We start from the raw sequence: 19,817 nt of genomic DNA, 5'->3' as shown, positions 1-19,817 counted from the left end.
CAAACTGAGAAGTCAGAGAGGCACATGTCCAACACATCCATGATAAGAGAAATATCGGAGTTCAACATGAGAGATAAGAAGCAATGGATCGATCACTTCTCCAGGTTTTCACTAACTCGATTGAGATGCATCGAGAACGCCAAGAGATAGATAGTCGAAGCGTATCAGACAGGAAACTCAAGTGTCCTAACTAACTAAACCAGTTGAGGCCAGACTTGCCCATGTCGGCGTCACTATTCCTTACTTCTTTGTTAATAATATGGGAGAAAATTTCAGCACATGATGCCTTTTTTTCTTTTCCTTTATTTAAAGTTGACGAGGCAACATGCTCCCTTGTTCTAGCGGCTGTCAAGCAGCCAGTCGGTCAAGGAACAGGGGGATAGTTGCCGATCTAGGACGAGAAGATGACGATCTGGGTGTGCGTGATGACGGTATTTGTATTTGTATTGTTTTTTTTGTGTTTAGTTAGCTGTCCTGAATTGACTCGACTGTACCTCTTTTGCTTAGGAATCATCGCGACTCGTGTTCAGTTGACGTGATAATGGAAGCGAGTGAGTGATGAGCACCGTGAGCGGGCACTTCTGTTCCTGACTTGCCCTGTCCAAGTTACCATGTCTCACCAGTTCAATGCCATCATCAATATCCGGAAACATCACTCTCACCATGATCCAATTAGTTCAGAGGTTGCCCACCCTTTCTTAGACCCAAGTCCTACTGTTAACTCAAAAAGTCGGGGAAACCTAATGGGCCTCGTCTGCCTGGTTTCCAAAAAAGGAACACGACTTGCAGGGTACGGTACTATACCTTTATGCGGCGCCTGCGGCATGGGCATGGGCATGGGCATGATAATGATAACGCTCTTTGGTCGGGCGAATTGATACGTATTCGTGGGCCGCAGTACTATTGTGAGTTTGTCTTCGATACGGAGAAAGCCATGCTGCCGTGCATTATAGAGCAACGGAACGCCTCTTATTGCGAGCGAGTGAGCATCCGCTGACGCCATGCGCTTTGCGTGACCAGCATCGAATTACAGTATTAATAACAATTATTTCGCCATCTGAGCTCAGCCATGTATTCCACGAGCACGAGCTTGGCTCTAACTTAACCTTGCCCAAACAAGGGAGGTCAAGATTTATCTGCGACAAGATCAAAAGTGTTTAGCTCTTTTGCCGGACCGGACCTTGCCCTATCTTCTTCTCCAGACTATCAGCGACGATCAGCCATTGTTTCTCACTGGGCTGGTCGCACCTCGTGGCAGGGAGCGCTATAGCGGGCCATGGCGTAGATGGAGAAACATGACCAGTCTTGATGGGGGCTGATAGCAGTTGAGGTGGTGAGAGCATGAGTACGGTACTTGGAGAGCACATGCATACCTTAACTGCGATCGATGTTCAATGCTTTGGAGTCTCGCAAACTTGGCTGGCGTAAAACAAGCCAATTCAAGGTTGTTCAAGACTTGATATTGACATGTTTCATCCTCCACTTCCCAGGTCCAAGTTTCAGAGCATATGGAGCTCAAATCCTGGTAAAGCTTCCGGAGAAGGTGGACGCGTGAGAGACGCTCAGTGGGGCCGGGCGACCTCGGCATCCATAACCTTGTATCCGTCCGTAGGTACAGTATCTGTACCTGTACCTGTGTCTGTTTCGTACCTCAAGCCAGCTCAAGGCTAATATAACTAACAACAGTTGTTACAGCCTACGATGACGGGATGTTTTGACCAAATTGAGTTTGGGAAAAAGGAGGCTTTTGTCTTATTGTCCACAGATCAGATGCATCACATCATCGGGCTCAGGCAACAACACCTCCTCACGAGGCGCTCACAACGTTGACAGGAGTTGAAGGTGGTCGAACTTGGCCCGGAATAGCTTAGCTCAGCGTGTATTGCACTTTCAGTTTATCGTTATCATGCACCGCATGATTCCTCTTTGTTTTTTTTTTTAGGACTTGGGTGCTTGCTGGGGATGGAGAAAGGAGGCTGCGGCGGTTGTCGGTTGTTTTCCCTTTCTAATGTAAAGTGAGTGAGTGACTGACTCACTGATTCACTGATTCATCTTTTCACTCGTCGCTTGGCTCTTCCAGGTTTTGTCTCTTCTCATCCCGCTCTTGTCTTTGATCCCCTGGTCTTGTTTTGGACTTGGGTGTATCACGGGGTCACCCAAAGTGATCCATTAGCCTCTAGGTCATCCCCCGGAAACCCGACCCTTTTTGAACATTGTCTCTTAATTATTAATGTCTATTGGTATTATTGTCTGCTGTCAGACAGTCAGAGTCACTTACTCACTGTTTCTGCGATCTCCAATGATCCCCCCCTGCGTGAATGTGAGTGTGTCTCAGTCGTCCACACCCACTCGTGAGGCTGTCATTCTGAGCCGAGTTGAGAGGTACTTGCGATTTGAGGCTGATTCTCACACAGATCGCATGTACCCCCTGACACTCAACATCCCTGTCGATTGGAGATTCTCCAGGACCCTCTGACGCCTGCGGCAGTTCACACACTAAACAGGTACTCAAGGGTTACCTTACTTTGAATGGATGGAAGCTTTGGAGCATGGAGCTAAGCACCCTGGACTGCCTGAGGTAACGCGCCCCCTACAGCCGGGCTAGTTACAGGCGACCGTCCTGGACAGTCACTGCACGTAGCCATTCCCCATTTTCCCCCTTCTAGAAAACCCGACCTTAACTGGGCTTGATTCGTACCAGTCATTCACTTCACTTCTCATCACATTCACTTTCTGCCTGGTTTTTCTACTGTGTTATCTCTACCGTACTTTTCTTTTCTTTTCTTTTTTTGCTCTTTTCTTTATATGGCAATTCATTTTGTTTAACTCAATTAACCTTCTGTACCCTGTGCTTTGTTGTTATTCTACAAATTTTGTTCGCACAACATCTGTTTGACCACCGCGTAACTCCCTCGTGTACCTACAATACAATAGTCGGTACCAGAGTTGCGTCTAGTGTGTGTGTGTGTGACGCAACCCCGATCAGCCTGTCCCGACCTCTCTTGACTTGGAGCCTTGGACTGTCTCTGTATTCCCGTCTGTACCTACAGCACGGAAGACACTACACCCCATTCAGCAACACGTACGAATCATCAACCTGCATAATTCTAGACTCTAGGCATTGCCAATGCATTGGAGGTGCACGATAACATCAAACCATCCCTTCCTTCCATTGAGTCACCGCTGTCATCCGCCTCTCTAACCGCCCTTTCCGCGTCCACGGTTTTGGGGGGCGATTATCTCCGATCACGCTCATCCTCTCTAAAAGCGAGTACGGACGGTCCTCGACTCAGGTCAACGGTTGGCGCTCGTATAACGTCTCAGATTGGATCGTTACCAAAGGCCCAAAGCTTCGCTTCAGTGCCGTGTTAGTCACCTGGCCTGGCCTTCAACATACCCCCCAGGCTTGCCAGGCTTATCGGTATCCATCCAGTCAGTGTAAGGATAGCGTCCAGTTAGTCCTAGGTACAGTACAGTACCCTACCCTGCCTATTCCTATCCCGTCACATTCTCTGTCCTCCACTACCCTTATCCTGCCCTGTCGCACCAGCATCAAGCACCCCAGCAAGCCCCATCTGGCAATAACTCTGGGTCTTCTCTTATGGGTGTTGGCTGTGCTTGTAGGCTGTAGCCTCTAAGGCAAGGCAAGGCAAGTGTAGAATCGCTGGGTCATACCCGTGCAATCCAATCCCCAGCCGTGATCGCCATTGCTCGTGCCGTCACCATTGCTCGCTGTCACACGCATCCCCCATAGCTTCTTGTTCGTCTTTCTCCCGTCCTTTCTGTTCCTCTTGTCCTCTCTTCTTCTTTTTCTCTTCATTGCGAACGAGTCCTCGGTCTCGAATCCCATCAGTTGTTCCGCCCATCCACATCCACTAACTCTTGTGTTTGGCTCGATATAGCAGTGCAGGCGCGCAACGAGTCAAGTACCGTCTATACTCTACGCACCTTTTCGGATACCTACCTACTACCTACTTACCTCTCAACCTTGCCTCTGAGCTAAGGTCAGGTAGTATTGTCTCGTCTCGCCTTATCCCATCCGTCTTCGGCTGTCCACCCATAGGGGTCCTCAGTCCTCACCGACCACTAGCTACTTCACCAACCATCAGCGCAGGTTCTCGCCTCTGACCTTTGGTTTATCACCTTCCGCCTGGTTGATAATCATCCCCATCCTCCTCTGTCCCCTTCTCGCCTCTTCCATCACGCCCATCGGCGCTTGCGACAGCTTCCATCTATCGATTACATGACGACCTGCTCTGAGACACACACCTCCCCCGAATCTTTCAAGCCTTAGGGCTACAAAGCAGTCCGACTATCTTCCTGCCATCGATAATAACAACCAGGAAGCCATGGCGGCCCGGCAGGAGTCCTCGACCTCCTCGGGGTCCAGGAAGTCGGGCAGTCGTGCTGTAGTAGGACAGTTCAACATCGGCTCCGAGATTGGAAAGGGTAGTTTTGCTCAAGTGTATTTGGGTTGGCATAAGGTACGACAAAGCTTCTATCCTTGCTTTGACTTGCTTCTCTGTCATCGTACCAACTTGCGTTGCTTGTTTGTTCCTGCTGCATCACTGAGGTGGCTTGTCAGACTCCTGCTTTTGGTACCACAAGTCACAGAGCAATTCATAGTATACTTCATCCTAAATAACCACTAACAATCTTGATAAAGGACACTAAGGCTGCCGTTGCCATCAAATCCGTCGAGCTCGAACGTCTGAATAAGAAGCTACGAGAGAACCTCTACAGCGAAATACAAATACTCAAGACATTACGCCACCCACACATCGTCGCCCTCCATGACTGTCTCGAGTCGACAAGCCACATCAATTTAATTATGGAATACTGCGAGCTTGGCGATCTATCCCTGTTCATCAAGAAACGAGAGAAGCTCGCCACACATCCTGCCACGCATGATATGGCCCGCAAGTATCCAAGTGCGCCGAACTCCGGTTTGCATGAGGTTGTCATTCGACATTTCTTGAAACAGCTGACTAGTGCCCTCGAGTTCCTACGCAGCAAGAACTACGTTCACCGAGATGTCAAGCCCCAAAATCTGCTACTACTACCCTCACGGCCCTTCAGGGACCAAAGAAGTCGCCCTGTCATGCAAGCCAGCCAAGACTCGCTGATCCCTATCGCTGGATTAGCATCTTTACCTATGCTCAAGCTTGCCGACTTCGGCTTCGCACGTGTGCTTCCCTCCACTTCCCTGGCTGATACCCTTTGTGGATCCCCCCTGTACATGGCCCCAGAAATTCTCCGATACGAGCGATATGATGCGAAAGCCGATCTTTGGTCAGTGGGAACTGTGCTCTATGAAATGAGCACAGGTCGCCCTCCGTTCCGGGCTAGAAACCATGTCGAACTGTTGCGAAAGATTGAAGCGGCTGAGGATGTTATCAAGTTTCCTAGGGAGGTGACTATCAGTGCCGACCTGAAAGCTCTAATTCGAAGTCTACTCAAGAGAAGTCCTGTCGAGCGACTGAGCTTCGAGAACTTCTTCGCACACCAGGTCGTTACGGGCGAAATTCCTGGTTTAGTAGAGGATGATATTCCGAAGCCAGCCAGGCAAGAACCTCGAGAGGTGAGATCAGCCTTTCATGGGGGCTCGCCTTCGTTATCATCACGAAGTCCCCGACAAACCGGTTACGAATCGCCACGAGACGGCATTGCTTCAAGATCTCCCAGAGATCAGCACTCAAGGTCGCCACAAGCAGCAAGCCCGGGAGAAGGTCGGTATTCTCGGCAATCGCATGACAGTCAACGACCAACAGGAAATTCTCCTCGCGAAATCGGTGAGGGTCTTGGAATACGCCGCCCAGTTGCACACCATGCAGCGACTGCTCCGGTTCAGCAACGTATCCAGGATAGAGGAAATGGTAGGGATAAGGTCTCACCTCCTACATCTCTTCTGAACCAGGCACGCAGGGACAGAGCCTTGAGCAATCCATCAATTACAGAAGAGGAGAAGGCGGCGCAAGATGTTGCCTTAGAGCGAGAATACGTAGTTGTTGAGAGACGCCATGTTGAGGTCAACGCTCTGGCCGATGAACTGGCAGCGAACGAGCGATTTGGTGACCCATCCTCTCAAAGAACAGGACCCATGACTCGACGATATACTCAACAGGGCGCACCTACTTCTACATCAGGAGCAATTGCCACTCCGTCTTCTCGCAACGCTTTGGTGACCCAGGGCCGCCATGACCGGAAATCATCGTACGAGAAGGCTCTCTCTGCTAGTCCCGGATCAGCCTCTAGTGCTATCTCTAAAGCGATCCAAGACGCCAGCCTGCGTCTTTTTGGCTTCAAGGTTCCCCCTCTGCGTGGTACACCAAAGGGCCCATCGCCTCCCCTGTACCAAGCTTTCCCGACATATCCAACTCCTCAGGCCCCAGTCGGACTTTTGGGCGACGGCAAGAACACTCACGGAACCGACGAAGATGGTCGAGCTGCGCAAGCCATAGAAGAGTTTGCAACACGCAGTGACTGTGTCTACGGTTTCGCCGAAGTCAAGTACAAGCAGCTTGTTCCTCTAGCACCGTCCGCTGATCATATTTTGGGCGGTCTTGAACCTGAACAATTGGAAAATGAGGAAGATGGATTGACAGTTGAGGCAATTGTTGCTCTCTCAGAGGAGGCTCTTGTTCTATATGTGAAGTCGCTCACTCTTCTCGCTAGGGCTATGGACATAGCTAGTGTCTGGTGGTCCAAGAAGAGCCGGGGAGAGACAGGCACCGGCCTATCGGCAGCTGCTGCCCAGAGCATTGTTCAGCGCATAAACGCAGTGGTTCAGTGGGTTCGACAGCGATTTAACGAGGTGCTGGAGAAGTCGGAAATCGTCCGTATGAAGCTCACGGAAGCTCAGAAGCAATTGCCTGAAGACCATCCCAGCCACCCATCTAACCACGGAACCGAATCCATTGCTTCCTCCGCGGGGGGCGCGACCAAGCAGGTTTATTTGACTCCTGGCATAAGTGCTGAGAAGCTCATGTATGATCGGGCACTCGAGATGAGCCGCGCTGCCGCAATTGACGAAGTTACGAATGAGAACCTCGCCGGATGCGAGATTTCGTACATCACGGCCATCCGAATGCTTGAGGCCGTGTTGGACAACGATGACGATTCAGGTTCGGATGCAAGAAGATTGTCGACGGGCAAAGAAGATGAGCGAGATGCTGTCAAGGAAACTAGCGGTGGTGAGCTTGACAGCGATGAGGAGGCCCATGTTCGAAAGAGTAAGTCATACATGTGTCTGTCATTCTGGACGAGGGCTAACAAGACATTAGTGATCAAGATGATCACAGGACGACTCGCAGCTGTGCGCAAGAAGCAACAAATGATTGCTGAAGCCAACAGCAAGACGTTACAGTCTTATCAGCAGTCAACACGTCGTCGAAGCGGTGATATCACACCACGCAGCGTTCCTTCGCATGCATCCTCCTGAGCTGTGGACGATGAAACTCGTAGCAAAGCTTTATGACTGATACAACGATACCTACCATACCATTCGGAGATCTTGAATGATCTCATGTCTTATCTCTATCATATTTGGATTCAAGGCGCTACGGAGCTCGGCATGCGGCTCACAGAAGCACGCCAGCAGACAGTCATTGAGTACAGGATCTATATGGAGCCGGCGTCCAGGGTTTTTGTCATTTGCGCATCGCCGGGAGAAGCATCTCATAAGTCGGCGTTTTTGGATTGCTATTAGCTATTACTTTCTTCTACCGTATTCTTTTGTTGCTATTTCCAGAGGACCACCTCTGCATTTTGGATTTGGGGCTCGCTTCGCCAAGACCTGGAGCTACAGCAGCTTTTCAGGTGGAAGATAAGAAGAGGTATTTGGGTTTATGTGTATCTGGACCGGCATAAGGGCCAGTCATTATAGGTTGAGAGTGGGAAGTTTTCAGACGTGCCATGCTATTCGAGAGTGAAGAGATGTTGAATCCAGGGAAAAGGGTGAAAATGAGAATCAATATACCCAGGTCTTTCACATTGAGCCCTGGATTTACACTTCTTTGTCCACCTTCTTAGTGAGGCTTATCTGCGGAAACTGGCAGCAGGCCGATTCGTTTTTTTTAGTGACCTTTGAATTGTTCGGTCCAATGGCTTTGTTCATTCAATGCCACGAAATGTTCTCACAAAGCCTCTGCTCGTTCAGTGACAAGAAGCTGTAGTACAGCGCATCTTGTTCTTCGTTTTACCGCTGCACAGTTGTTGGCCGTCAAGGTTGGTATATATACAGAATGGGCGCACATAGAACAGCACGAACCATATTCTTTAACTTCAAATTTACTTAACATATTGAGACAGCCATGACCGGGAATTGCTATTCTCCCAACTCGGTTCTATCCGACATCATTCGGGAGCTCGACCCTAATGCACCACCAGCTGCTCCACTTGACTTGCTATCAACTGTCTCATCCATTTTTCACCAACGATCAGAGAGGCTTCGGCGAGAAGCCCTTGCTCGTACAGACGCAGAGATCGAGGCTGGATTCGTCGCTACTCGAGAAGCACGGATCAAGGAGAAGCTCGAAGAATTGGAGGAGGAGGAGGAGGAGGAGGAGGAGACATCAGAAGACGAGTGGGACGAAGATGAGTATGAAGATGAAATTCCTTCCAGGGAAGATGTCGAAGCTTTCATCAATGGCATGATTGATAAAGAAGCCACAGGCCCTGTTCTTAGGCGTGCAATAGGAGAGACAAGAGAAGACCATAGAAAGCGGATAGAAACTCTTGAGGACCGCATTCAGGGGTATCAACTCTCCAAGTTCGTGCTCGAAGACTTGCGGGGAGATCCTCCTAGGTACGTGGAAGGGTTCCCAGTGAACCTCATCAACGCCTTTTGCCACCTACGTCCTCACGTTCTCTTTATGAATACGGAGATGTTCGATTGTCTTCAGTGTCAAGTTAAAGGGAGACGGTGCTCACGAAACATGAACTATTCACCCGCCTGCGAGCGATGCAGACGCCATGGAGACCCCTGTTTAGTCAAGGACTTTACCCATCCTGTTGCAGTGTGTTGGTGGTTTGCTAGGGGTCAAGAAACCGGTGACATTGAACAGGTGGAATTAGAGTGGCTGGAGAGGCTGGTGAATAAGGGTCAGGCTGAGGGCATCCAGGCCTTGCCAGTGTGGCCTGAGGTCGGTGGTAACTCAAGCAATAATAGCGATGAAGAGGAGATGCCTAAAAAATGGCAAGACTTCTTGAAAGGATCCGCCAAAAGGAAAATAAGTACATGGTAAAGCGCAAAGGGGCAATCTGCATGCATTTATTCTTTGTAAATATCCCCATCTATCCCATGTCAGCCTTTCCCCGTCATCAATCAAAAGAGCCAGGGCCATCTGTGGTCATAGGCAGGTTCCCAGTCAGAATCCGCAATCCCATCCGCCCAAATCTATGAACCTCGTTTCCCTCAATTATGTAGTTGTTGCACTTGAGTGAGTTCGTGATTCTCAATGTTTCCTTTCCCATGGAATTCGCATAGAAGAAAGAAGTGAAGCCCCAAAGTAACTCCACAGACCTAAATAAATCCCTTCATTTTCCACCATTTCCTGACCATCTTCAGCGGAATGTGAGCTGAGGTGGGTGCCGCATATTGGCCCCGACCGATCCCTTTAGCCTCACATCACGCTTGCTCTTCCGTTTCTTAGGGCTTGATGGCGGAACCAATGCACTGGTAGTGAGAGCATCTAGGGGAGTTCTCGGAACAGGAGAGATGCTGTCTGTGAGGAACTTTGACTTCGTCCTTTCGAGGGCCGAAAGAACGTTTTGCCTATAACGAGGATTGGTATTGGTAGGTGATCTTAAATGCCTCTCTAGCCCAGGGAGGGGAAGATTCGCAGTATCATGAGTCCTGGCTCTTGGGACTCTCTTGCGTTTTGATGGGAATTCAGTGTTCGCTGAACCGTTAGGCTTACGAAACCCTTGCCAAGGAGGTTGAGACTTCTTTAGACTAGTCGCAGACTCTCTTAGAGTGCCGGATGGACGCGGTGGCACCGAGAAAGACGAGGTAGTCTTACGAGTGGCAGTTCCTGGGTCAGGTTCTGCGGCTATCTCCAGAACGCGGTCTCTAGACTTTGTGGTCGTAGTTTCAAAGCGTGTAGGTGTCGTCGTGAAGTATTGGCTGATTGATGAGCCTGGGCTTCTTGTAGGTGTTGGTGGGTTGCTCGGTGCAAGATCAGGTAACACCCAAGGCATCGGTTTGAGCTTATCTTGAGGTTTCCAAGAAGCCAGTGTTCTAGAGTCCATTCGTTTGAACAGTTCCCGATTCTTCTTCGGAGAACAAAGCCATGCATGCGTCTTCGCACCATAAGCATTGATTCTCTGTAATGGGTCAACTTTCAGACAGTTCCAGACGAATTCAATCCCTTCGAGAGAGGGTTTTGTCTGCAATCCATTGAACAGTCTAGTGAGATATTCGATTATGTCTCCTTGTCCCATCTTGTTGAGCTCTGTGTCGTGGTTATCAGATGCGAGGAGGAGCAGTGCAACAACACCTAAGGACCAGATGTCGACAGCCGCAGTGTGAGCTTGCCCACCGGCTGCAAACTCCCTATGAGTCTTATTAGCAAGTGGCTTGCGTCCAAAACAAGTGACGTACGGTGCTTGGTAACCTGGTGTCCCAGCATTTGTGATCATTCTGCTGCGTCGAGGCACGGCAGAATTGCCAAAGTCTGAAAGCATGACTCGATGGTACGCAATCTTAGGCGAGTACGCCAAGAGGATATTCTCTGGTTTGAGATCACGGTGAACAATGTCTTTCTCATGGAGATAGCCAAGACCACGGACAACTTGACGTATAATGATCCGTGAGTCGAGTTCCTTGACCGTGCCATGGCGTAGGATGAATGACATGAGATCACCACCCGATGCAAGTTCTGTAAAGGTGTAGCTAGGGCCATCAGTTCAAGTTTCCGTAAATATATGGATCTCACTTACAGTGAGTGTGGTGATGAGATAGCATCCACGTAAGGAAGAATGTTAGGCTATTTCAGGTTAGTAAGGCTCGCGATACAAAGCGCGAGTCGACTTACATGTCGCAGCTGGCGCAAGATATCGGCTTCCTGAAACTTGCGGCGGATATCCTCTTGAGAATTCTTTCCTTGAATCTTGTCGAGATTGATCAACTTGCAAACTAACTGCTTCTTCGTCTGGACGTCGTTTGCCAGGCAGACGACTGCTTCCGCTCCTTGCCCGAGGCAATGGTTATTGACGTGATACTTGCTTGCGAACAACTAGGGCAGTTAGTTTCAGGCCCCAGTCGGTAATAGGGACAATTCGGGACTACCTTGCATTCCTCCAGTTGTAAGGATGTTAACTCATGGCGAGGGGGTGGCTGATCTTGAATGACTGTAAACTTCTAGTATGGTCGAATTTCGATCACATCGCCGCTCTGTAGTAGGTAGCCAGGGCTTATATCCGGACCAGAACCAATGAGTTGGCCATTGACAAAGGTGCCATTTGAAGACTTTCGATCCCGCACATAGACATGGTTGATAGTTGGCTCATACACCACAACATAGACTTCGCAGTGGTTTCGAGAAACTGCAACGTTGAGGTCATTATCGACAGCCAACGTGCTGTATGTGTGAGCTTGTGTGACATGCATTTCATGTAGAGATTTGCTCACTTTGCACGAGGGTCTCGCCCAATCTTGAAGATTTCTCGCTCCCACACTGGAAACACTTCTGAGAAGCGGGTTAGAAAGAACCAGAAGAGGTGGAGACCATACGAGATCTTGAGGGTAGGAAGAGCGTACGCTGAGATTGATGTTCGCTTCTGGTGTCTACTAGATGAAGATATGCAGCTGGACTTTCTTGCGACGCGCGAGCCGTATCCTCGTCCATATTGAGCTTCACAGATTTTGAATCTGGTTCATCTGCTCGTACGTGTAAGTGCTTTCTTTGCTGGATTAGTTGGCTGAGTAAGATTGGTGTAGCAAGATCACTAATTCGTTGGTTTAGATGGCGATGGTGGTTAAGTAGAAATTATTCAATTAGTGGCTAATTTTCTCGTCGGTTGCAATTCCTATTGTCGCAGTTAAACAATTGCAGCCGTTCCTTCCCTCCTTCCTTCCTTTCTGCTTCAATCGTCGGCCTGGCACTGTATGCGCAGGACAGTGCCCCACTCAATTGGCACCTTTCTCGTCGCCCACCCAAGTTTTGGTGGGGGGTCTTCCAGGTACCATGAGAAGGAACGATGGGGTTCGGTCACGTGTTGTGATTGGGGCTGCATACACAAAATCGTAATTCTGCCCCCGAAGCTTCAGAAGTTTGTTCCTTATCCCAACACGATTCTCATCCACGAAAGAGTAAGTTTACGCGACCTGACCCTGGCCTATAGCTTGTAGCTTGCAGGCATTGAGCTTAGGCTCATGCCACCGCAAGCTACTTGTCTTGTTGACGGCATTTCGCATGCGCACCACAGCTGCTAACGTCTTCCAACAGCATCGTCAATCAAGATGAGAGCCAAATGGAGGAAGAAGCGGGTTCGCCGCCTCAAGCGCAAGAGAAGAAAGATGAGGGCTCGATCGTAAGTTGCATCGCTGTCGCCGACATGTTGACAATAGCTAACCGTTTTCACAGCAAATAAACACCTCGCACCTCAACCTGACTTGACTCATCTTTCATGATGTTACGACTTCACACGCACAACGATACTCTGGCCGAAGCTGCGATCGCTACTCTGGCGCCTATGGGATGTCCCGCAACGTACTGAGCTGGGATTTGACTTCGGGAACTACGTCACGGTGGTGGAACCCCGCACTTGAGCGGCTGTTGGGCACTCAATGAACATTATGGGAATGGGGATTATGACAATTGGACGGTCGGGAACCAGGCGGTGTTAGGATCAAAGACCATCAGTCATGCTCGCAAAAGACGATGCAACGAGAACTTGATTGGCAGTTCTAAGACAAAGAAATACAGAGTATTCCTCTGACAGTTTGTGTGCTTCGTGATTGTGCCCTCGTGACACCAATTAGCTCTAGGTGGACGTTGACCAAGCTCAGTCGCGCGCTAGCTGTCGGCCAATTCTTGCAAGCCCTTCGGTCTCAGGCTAATTGCTCTATGTATGAGGTCGTGTTACCAGTTCTTTCAAATGCGATTGATTTCGCCGTTCCCGAATATTAAAATTGACGATGTGTTGTGCGTGACGCTCTGTCGCATTCAGCTCCGAGGTGGTTCGACGTCACGAAACCTACAGAGCAGCGCTACCAACCTTTGTGGAGCTACTCGGTGGGTTGCAGAGATGGAATGCTGAAGATATGGAAATTTGGAGATACTGGAGCTCAGCGAAATGCATCAATCATCAATTGAATTGCATACGACAGTATATAAAATCGTCATTCTGAAACTCTTCCATACGGCTCTTATATATTAGTTCCTCAACTCAATTCTTCCACATATCTTGATGCAACTGCGAGGTACGTTCTCCCCTCTCACCGCCTTCCCTGTCTGGCCGGCTAAATGGCGGGCCCTCTCTTTCTGCCGCGGAAAGTCAAAAAATTTCTAAGACCTTGTCTGTATCAACGGTACCTCTACTCAAGATTACATACGAAATCGATAATCGGCCATCCAACATGGGGAGTGAAAAGCGCAAGAGAAGCGGAGATTCTACGAAGCCAAAGAAGAAGGTTGTTATTGATGCGCCTCCTTCATCAGCGACCGTCTCTTCCGTCCTCAGACCCAAGTTCTGCCCTCCCGTGATAGGTACCAACCACCACCTCTGCTTGCGATGCGACAGATATTGACTGATCTCGAATAGCAACGGCTGTTGGGTTCCAAGTACCAAAGAACATTCCCTTTCACTCATATGCGCCCAAGAATGGAGCCAAGTCAAAAGGCAAGCAGCCTGAATCGGCTGCCGAAAAAGATTTCCTGCTGCACTCGAATGCGCATCGATCTATGGACTACACGGTCAAATCGGACGAGCCAAGAGGGAAAAAGCCAGCTTTAAATCACTTCCTCGGAATCTACGACCCCAAGACAGGAAAACTTGAGGTGGTCGAGGCAAAGAAGATGACAATGCGGGCTTCAGTACGAGCAAGGCAGGGCGCCGCTGCTACTTCTGGTCAGCGCGATAATAGCCAGGTACGCCTACATCCATCTACTCTAGAGGGGCAATATTCTAACGAAGTACAGACAATGCTACAGCTCAAGACCGACCTCGGCCAGACATTTGGTACCAAGAAGGCCAAGAAGGCCATCCAAGAGAACGTCTTGAACGCTATCGCACCGCAAAAGAAGGCTGGGGAAGAGCCTGCCAAGATTGATGCAGCAGCACGTGCTATGCTCAACTCTGTCGGAGAAGTCACATCGACCATGTCATCGAGAGAGGAGTTGCAAGCGGTTGTGGATGCCGCCAAGCCTGTGCCCATTGCCAACATGGAAGCGACCGAGATCCAAGACGTTTACGATCCTAAGAAGATCATTGGAGCCGACATCCTCAAGCTGGTCCCCGTTCGAGAATGGCAAGAGAAGGTACAACATAAGGAGAGCATTCAGGTGCCGTCACGCTTTGTTGCCGCTCGGGTGAACCGCGTGGCAGGCAACGAGGAGGCGGTGGATCGACTGCGTGTACTACGTTACTTCTTCTTCGTGCTGCTTTTCTACCTCCACAGCAAGCCTGGCAAGGCCCGTGGCACCCGAACTATCGCACCTCGAGAGAAACTCAGGGAGTTCCTTGCTCCTGCACCCGAGGCTGTGATTGAGAGCATTCGCCGCAAGTTCTCTGACCGTGGCGAGATGCGCAAGTTCCACGTTGATCTGCTGATAACACATTGCTGTGTTTTCGCAAGCATCATCGACAACTTCGAGGTTGACACACAGAACCTACGTGACGATCTAAAGATCGACCAGAAGACCATGAATGCCTATTTCCAGGAGATTGGCGGTCGTGTGAAGCATGTTACAAACAAGGATACGAAACAACAGGTTAGCGTAGCCCGTCTAACGCTGCCATTGAACTTCCCCAAGCAGAGGCAATTTGCCCCAAAACGCCGATAGGAATGGCGTTCAATGGAGGCGTCTGCCGATGTGAAGAAGAATGTTTAAGAGGAAGAGTGCGAGGAGACAGTGTGAGCGGGTGGTTATTGTGATGATTGAAAGAAATTGCATGCTGAATCTTTCGGCAAAGGAGTTTTGCGGATGGACCGGGGATGTCAATGTACCTTGGGCTTCAGTAATTCAGTGCCTACCAAGATAACGTAGCTCGAATGAATTATTCATACACGTTATATATACTTCTTTAATCGAGACACTTGTGGTTGTTTCGTGATTGGTTGTGGATATTTCAGCATGCTCCTAGCTCACCTGAGTTGTAGACCGCAAATATAACGTATTTAGAGCTTAATGAATGCTGTGTAATAACTCCAACATTTTGCAAGCCAGTTATCAATCTTTCTACCATCTATTGCACAGTCAACGAAGCCAAGTATTCGTTCTACAGAGATCGATTTCCCTGCAGACTTGGCTCCGGCAACATCTCCGCCTCCCATGCCGAGGCATCTCGGTACGCCAACCGAGTGGGGAGACAAGATCCGGGGTAATCAACACCCATGTAAGTAAAATACCCTAGGTTGGAGAGAATAAGAAGTCAACCTCTCCTGGTTATCCTCTTTATCATCAATCTTACAAGTCTCTTCTCCTCCATTCATCTGGTCTTCTCATTTCGAATATCCTCCGTCAGATCCTTTATACTACAGCTTTCACTATGGCAGAAGAGTCTACCCTTCAACTCGAATATCGTGGCCGTGTAGCCGTTTTGACCATTTGTAATGAACGAAAACTCAACGCCTTCAACTCAGCACAATACTATGATCTCGCTCAGAAGATGCGAGAGATTGCTACTCATGACGAGGTTTTCACTACAGTGATTTTGGCAAAGGGTCGATACTTTTCAGCGTGAGAACCCCATAGAGAATCCTGTCCACCCATGCAGACCACTGTGTCTTGAAAATGCCGGACAACCAATATAAGCATGGACATAACTGACTGTTCGCAGAGGAGCTGACGTGGGAGTCTCTCGAGAGATAGCCGGAGACGGGAAAGCAGTCCATAAGCAAGTCTTACAGGGCTTTGTCGCTCAAAACCTGAACATCACCCATGCCTTTGCAACTCATCCCAAGGTTCTCGTCGTTGGCCTCAATGGTCCTGTTGTAGGCCTTACAGCTGCGCTCATCGCATTTGCTGACTTTATTTACTGCGCGCCGTCGACTTTCCTCCTCACACCTTTCTCATCCATTGGTCTTGTTGCTGAGGGTGGTGCATCACGAGCACTGGCACTACGTCTCGGACCTGCACGAGCGAACGAAGCATTGCTCATGAGTCGCCGAATTGGATCTCAGGACCTTGAGCGCTGTGGATTTATCAATGCCATCTTTGACGAGGGCGATGATGTCAAGTTCAGGGCTAGAGTGTTGCAAGAGGTTGACGAGAGGCTGGGAGACCATCTTATTGGGGATAGCTTGATCGGAATTAAGAGGCTGATCAGGAAGCCCGAGCTGGATATCCTGCATACACAGAATGTCCATGAGGTTTTTGCTGGGCTGGAGAGATTCATGACGGGTGTACCTCAGGAGGAGTTTGCAAAGCTTGCGAGCGGTGCGAAGCGACATAAGCTGTGATGATTTACAGTTATATCATCTATACCAGAGAAGAAAATATGAAGCAATAAGACTCTACTCGGACATGTGCTCTCACCTTACTATTCTGTGTCTTTTCTTCCCCCCCTCGCTCACAAGGTACGCTGCTAAGCTAAGGTAAGGACTGACAATGTTGCACAATATCAGGACAACCACATAACATGTAACAAAAATAGATTCTACAAGGACAAAAAAACATACAACACTGGGGATTCGCTGGTCGTCACCGACCCAACTACTAATCCAGCGCTTCGCAGCTTAACTAAGGGGGAGCGGACGGGACCCCGTATTCTCTACGAGCTGTGGTCGTATGTGATAAGCGGACATGTCACAATGCCCTATGAACAAGGTACTAACACTCGTATACATACTATCTTTAGTGCGGAGAGCACAGTTTAATTGATACTCGCTTCAGCAGGAGTGTCACAATTGGTAGGTTGTTAATAGTCTTCTATTGTCAAGTGTTGCGTGTTCCCTATGCTAGCAGACCAAACAATAAACTGGCTCGTTGCCAGAAGTCGTTGGCTGACTTCAAGATTCGGTGCTTTGCTGCCTCGTCTAACTTGGAGTGTCGGTAAACATTGTCCTCGAGGTTCTGGAACGAGCTGCCTGCTGATTCTGTGTTGCCGATGCAACGCCGCAAGAGGGCAATATCAAAGAGCCACTGTGTGAAGACATCCGTCTTCTGCTCGGCACTGAGACCAGGTTTCTGCTCTTCGGTAGCATCTTCAGGCTTTGGTAACTCCTCCTCGGCACTGGCCTTCTTTTCATCGGTCTCCTCTGCATTCTCGTCCTCCGTATCATCATCGTCCTTCTCCTCCTTTGCATCTACCTCGTTTGACTTCTCATCTTTGACGTCTTCTTTGTTGTCAACTGAGTTCTCCACCACTGCTACCTCCCACATTTTGCATAGTTGCTCAGTCAGGTGCTTCTTCAACACCGATACAGCCGCCTTGGTCCAGAGATCAGCCCCCTCGTCCGACATAGACAGTGATAGTGATCGTAGGAACTGGAAAATCTCTGGCGAGGGCTGATTAGGTAGCGTTGGCTCTCCATCCCAAAGTGGTCGGCCCACCACAACTCGCTGTGAAAGTCCTTGCGTGGAGAACTCTTCCAGAGTAGGCTGTGAAACTGCCACAGCCACCTTCTCATGCATCGAAGGGACAGCCTTCAGGCCAAAGCTCTTGATGGAAGGCCGCTCTGGTAAATGGTGTCGGATATCTCGTAAAACACGGAGGAAGTACATGGCTACTTTACCATTGCGCGATGACTCGGCCCGCTCATCCCAAAGACTTTGGATTTGATCTTCAAGCTCTTTGAAAGACTTATCAAGCGTGGCATCCAGCCTCTCTTGCAGCATCTGAGGATCGTCCTTGCTTAGGAGTTTCTGTCGAGCTTCGATCGTCTCCTCATCCTCGATCTCGTCGTAGTCATTATCCCAGCGTTGCTGTCTCAATTGTTCAACAACCTCCTTGACATCATCGATGACATGATACCATGATTTGTAAGAGTGCGTCGCTTTGGAAACAGCATCATTCCGTCCATAAAACCGAGACACGACCTCTTGCACAAATGGGGCAGCGCCACCCGCAAGAGCTTCATCGTAACCTTCTTCGTTCCAGATGCTCACATGTTCATCGGTGATACCATCTTTCCATCGTCCTAGAGATGCAGAGACCTCTGACCCAACTAAGCGGAGTTTGCTGACCTTAGTATCGAGGACTTCGAGCATGCGTGAGTTGATGGCTTCGCGGAGAGAATCCTGCATTTCTGATGGATCGATACCTCGAGCCTTCCCACCGTCTCTAATCCAAAGCTCCAAAACACTTGTTCGAAGCTCCATAATGGACTTGAATTCGGACATTGTGTTCAGCGTTTTCTTCAGTCCGTCGAGGAGAACCTCCGATCCCTTCTCGGACCATGCAGCTAGCATCTCACGAGCCTGGCTTCCATCCAGGTCGTCATGCCGGACGAAAGGTGTGAAGTATTGGATTTCTTCGTCACACCACCGTTCATAGATGTCTAATCTTAGCCCTTCAAGCTGCTTGAGGCCGGTGTCAGCTAGGAGAGGGTGGCTCTTAAGACCCGAGAGCGCCAATGACAATCTGCCTGGCACTAAAGCTTGCACATCAAGAAGAGTTCTCGAATAGAGCCTCAAACTTTGAACAACGTCATCAGCACTCCTCTTCCGATTATTCTCTTCCGCCTCAAATGCTAGTCCCATAGCCTCTGCTCTCACATGGAGAAAATGGCGGAGAACGTCTCTTGCTCCAGAGCTTGTTGCTAAGCTGTATGCACATAGTGCCTTTTGCACGTCTTCCCTCTCTGTCTCATCGCCAGCTCTCTCAAAGACCTTCTCGACGTTCCTGAGCAACCTTCGTCGTAGCTTGCTAACGGATGCTCTCGCGGTTTCGATTGCTTGGCGACTGCTAGTGTCAGTCGCATCGTCCGAGAGACTCTTTATCAAAAGTCGACTCAGAACCAGGACCTTTGTAGAAAGTACCAATCTATCTCCCTTCTTGACATTGTCGCCCAGTCCACCACTGCCCTTAAGTATTCGCCCAACAACTAGGACACAGGCGTCGAGGAGCCTTAACCGTGCTGCGATAGAGGTAGCGTATTTGTTCTCCTTCGCGACAAAATTTGCGAGACCCGTAGCCTTGGCGCTGATCACAGCTCTACCGCATCGGCCACCCATCTTGCCTAGAAGCTCCTGAACGACATCGTTGTCATCGCGCATGTGCACAATAGTGTCCGCTGTACCGAGCAGATCGCGATATGAGCTTCCGACCTGAGTGCGCAGGCGGGTAGACTTTTCTTCGATTGCGACATGGAGGCTTTTGTGAATAGTTCGGATCTGTGGGAGGGTGTTATTCGGAGAGAAGATCTGGGCGGATGAGGTGAGCTTGGAAGTGTCGATATCGGCCATTGTTGCGCGAGAGCTATAGGTCGTATAGTATTGGTGTTACCTATTGATAGGCATCTGTTCAAAATTTTGTCGCACCCAGGTTCGTACGGTCGTTGAAATTTGAGGAGAGGCGTTGGAAAGTTGTAGGTTTGCTTAAGGGAAGCTGTTCAAGCAACGTGGAGGTTGGCCCCGCCATACAAGGGTCGACCCGCCCATAAAATAGGTGATAATCAGGGGACTTAAATGTACATTGCAGCAGTCAAG

General features: G+C 49.5%; 6 protein-coding genes across 6 annotated transcripts; 4 read left to right on the top strand and 2 right to left on the bottom strand.

Moving 5' to 3' along the window:
- The first annotated feature begins 4,176 nt into the window (after window positions 1–4,176).
- FOBCDRAFT_47813 (uncharacterized protein) lies at window positions 4,177–7,467 on the top strand. The gene is made up of 3 exons (XM_031188561.3): window positions 4,177–4,484; window positions 4,667–7,232; window positions 7,284–7,467. Exons 1-3 carry the CDS (start codon window positions 4,350–4,352, stop codon window positions 7,439–7,441), a joined length of 2,859 nt encoding a protein of 952 aa, XP_031035826.2. The 5' UTR covers window positions 4,177–4,349; the 3' UTR covers window positions 7,442–7,467.
- An 845-nt stretch (window positions 7,468–8,312) lies between these two features.
- Window positions 8,313–9,245, top strand: FOBCDRAFT_278043 (uncharacterized protein; the record flags this gene model as incomplete). Its single annotated transcript, XM_054706495.1, has 1 exon — window positions 8,313–9,245. One exon carries the CDS (start codon window positions 8,313–8,315, stop codon window positions 9,243–9,245), a length of 933 nt encoding a protein of 310 aa, XP_054562470.1.
- Window positions 9,246–9,564: 319 nt separating this feature from the next.
- FOBCDRAFT_297066 (kinase-like domain-containing protein) lies at window positions 9,565–11,849 on the bottom strand (the record flags this gene model as incomplete). Its single annotated transcript, XM_059611903.1, has 7 exons — window positions 9,565–10,555; window positions 10,604–10,894; window positions 10,942–10,988; window positions 11,037–11,237; window positions 11,387–11,582; window positions 11,633–11,678; window positions 11,762–11,849. 7 exons carry the CDS (start codon window positions 11,847–11,849, stop codon window positions 9,565–9,567), a joined length of 1,860 nt encoding a protein of 619 aa, XP_059465607.1.
- Window positions 11,850–13,416: 1,567 nt separating this feature from the next.
- Window positions 13,417–15,273, top strand: FOBCDRAFT_166198 (RNA polymerase I associated factor, A49-like protein). Its single transcript, XM_031188564.3, has 4 exons — window positions 13,417–13,426; window positions 13,501–13,712; window positions 13,768–14,093; window positions 14,145–15,273. Exons 2-4 carry the CDS (start codon window positions 13,583–13,585, stop codon window positions 15,006–15,008), a joined length of 1,320 nt encoding a protein of 439 aa, XP_031035829.2. The 5' UTR covers window positions 13,417–13,426; window positions 13,501–13,582; the 3' UTR covers window positions 15,009–15,273.
- Window positions 15,274–15,592: 319 nt separating this feature from the next.
- On the top strand, window positions 15,593–16,688 carry FOBCDRAFT_229344 (ClpP/crotonase-like domain-containing protein). Its single transcript, XM_031188568.3, has 2 exons — window positions 15,593–15,905; window positions 16,006–16,688. Exons 1-2 carry the CDS (start codon window positions 15,715–15,717, stop codon window positions 16,625–16,627), a joined length of 813 nt encoding a protein of 270 aa, XP_031035833.2. The 5' UTR covers window positions 15,593–15,714; the 3' UTR covers window positions 16,628–16,688.
- Window positions 16,689–17,001: 313 nt separating this feature from the next.
- FOBCDRAFT_229342 (uncharacterized protein) lies at window positions 17,002–19,697 on the bottom strand. The gene has a single exon (XM_031188569.3). The coding sequence runs from the start codon at window positions 19,572–19,574 to the stop codon at window positions 17,121–17,123; it is 2,454 nt and encodes an 817-aa protein (XP_031035834.2). The 5' UTR covers window positions 19,575–19,697; the 3' UTR covers window positions 17,002–17,120.
- Window positions 19,698–19,817: the final 120 nt, after the last annotated feature.

The sequence above is a fragment of the Fusarium oxysporum genome, chromosome VIII (assembly GCF_013085055.1).
Source record: "Fusarium oxysporum Fo47 chromosome VIII, complete sequence".
In the NCBI taxonomy this organism is placed as follows: Eukaryota; Fungi; Ascomycota; class Sordariomycetes; order Hypocreales; family Nectriaceae; genus Fusarium; species Fusarium oxysporum.
Note: the sequence above shows the minus strand (reverse complement) of the source record. Positions and strands in the feature narration are given on the sequence as shown.

Excerpts from the sequence above, each read along its gene's own strand:
- FOBCDRAFT_47813 (XM_031188561.3), top strand. The coding sequence starts at position 4,350 with ATGGCGGCCCGGCAGGAGTCCTCGACCTCCTCGGGGTCCAGGAAGTCG. Across the intron at positions 4,485-4,666 it reads TGTATTTGGGTTGGCATAAG|GACACTAAGGCTGCCGTTGC; the intron begins GTACGACAAAGC and ends ATCTTGATAAAG. Across the intron at positions 7,233-7,283 it reads GGAGGCCCATGTTCGAAAGA|TGATCAAGATGATCACAGGA; the intron begins GTAAGTCATACA and ends ACAAGACATTAG.
- FOBCDRAFT_166198 (XM_031188564.3), top strand. The coding sequence starts at position 13,583 with ATGGGGAGTGAAAAGCGCAAGAGAAGCGGAGATTCTACGAAGCCAAAG. Across the intron at positions 13,713-13,767 it reads GTTCTGCCCTCCCGTGATAG|CAACGGCTGTTGGGTTCCAA; the intron begins GTACCAACCACC and ends GATCTCGAATAG. Across the intron at positions 14,094-14,144 it reads GTCAGCGCGATAATAGCCAG|ACAATGCTACAGCTCAAGAC; the intron begins GTACGCCTACAT and ends AACGAAGTACAG.
- FOBCDRAFT_229344 (XM_031188568.3), top strand. The coding sequence starts at position 15,715 with ATGGCAGAAGAGTCTACCCTTCAACTCGAATATCGTGGCCGTGTAGCC. Across the intron at positions 15,906-16,005 it reads AAGGGTCGATACTTTTCAGC|AGGAGCTGACGTGGGAGTCT; the intron begins GTGAGAACCCCA and ends GACTGTTCGCAG.
- FOBCDRAFT_229342 (XM_031188569.3), bottom strand. The coding sequence starts at position 19,574 with ATGGCCGATATCGACACTTCCAAGCTCACCTCATCCGCCCAGATCTTC.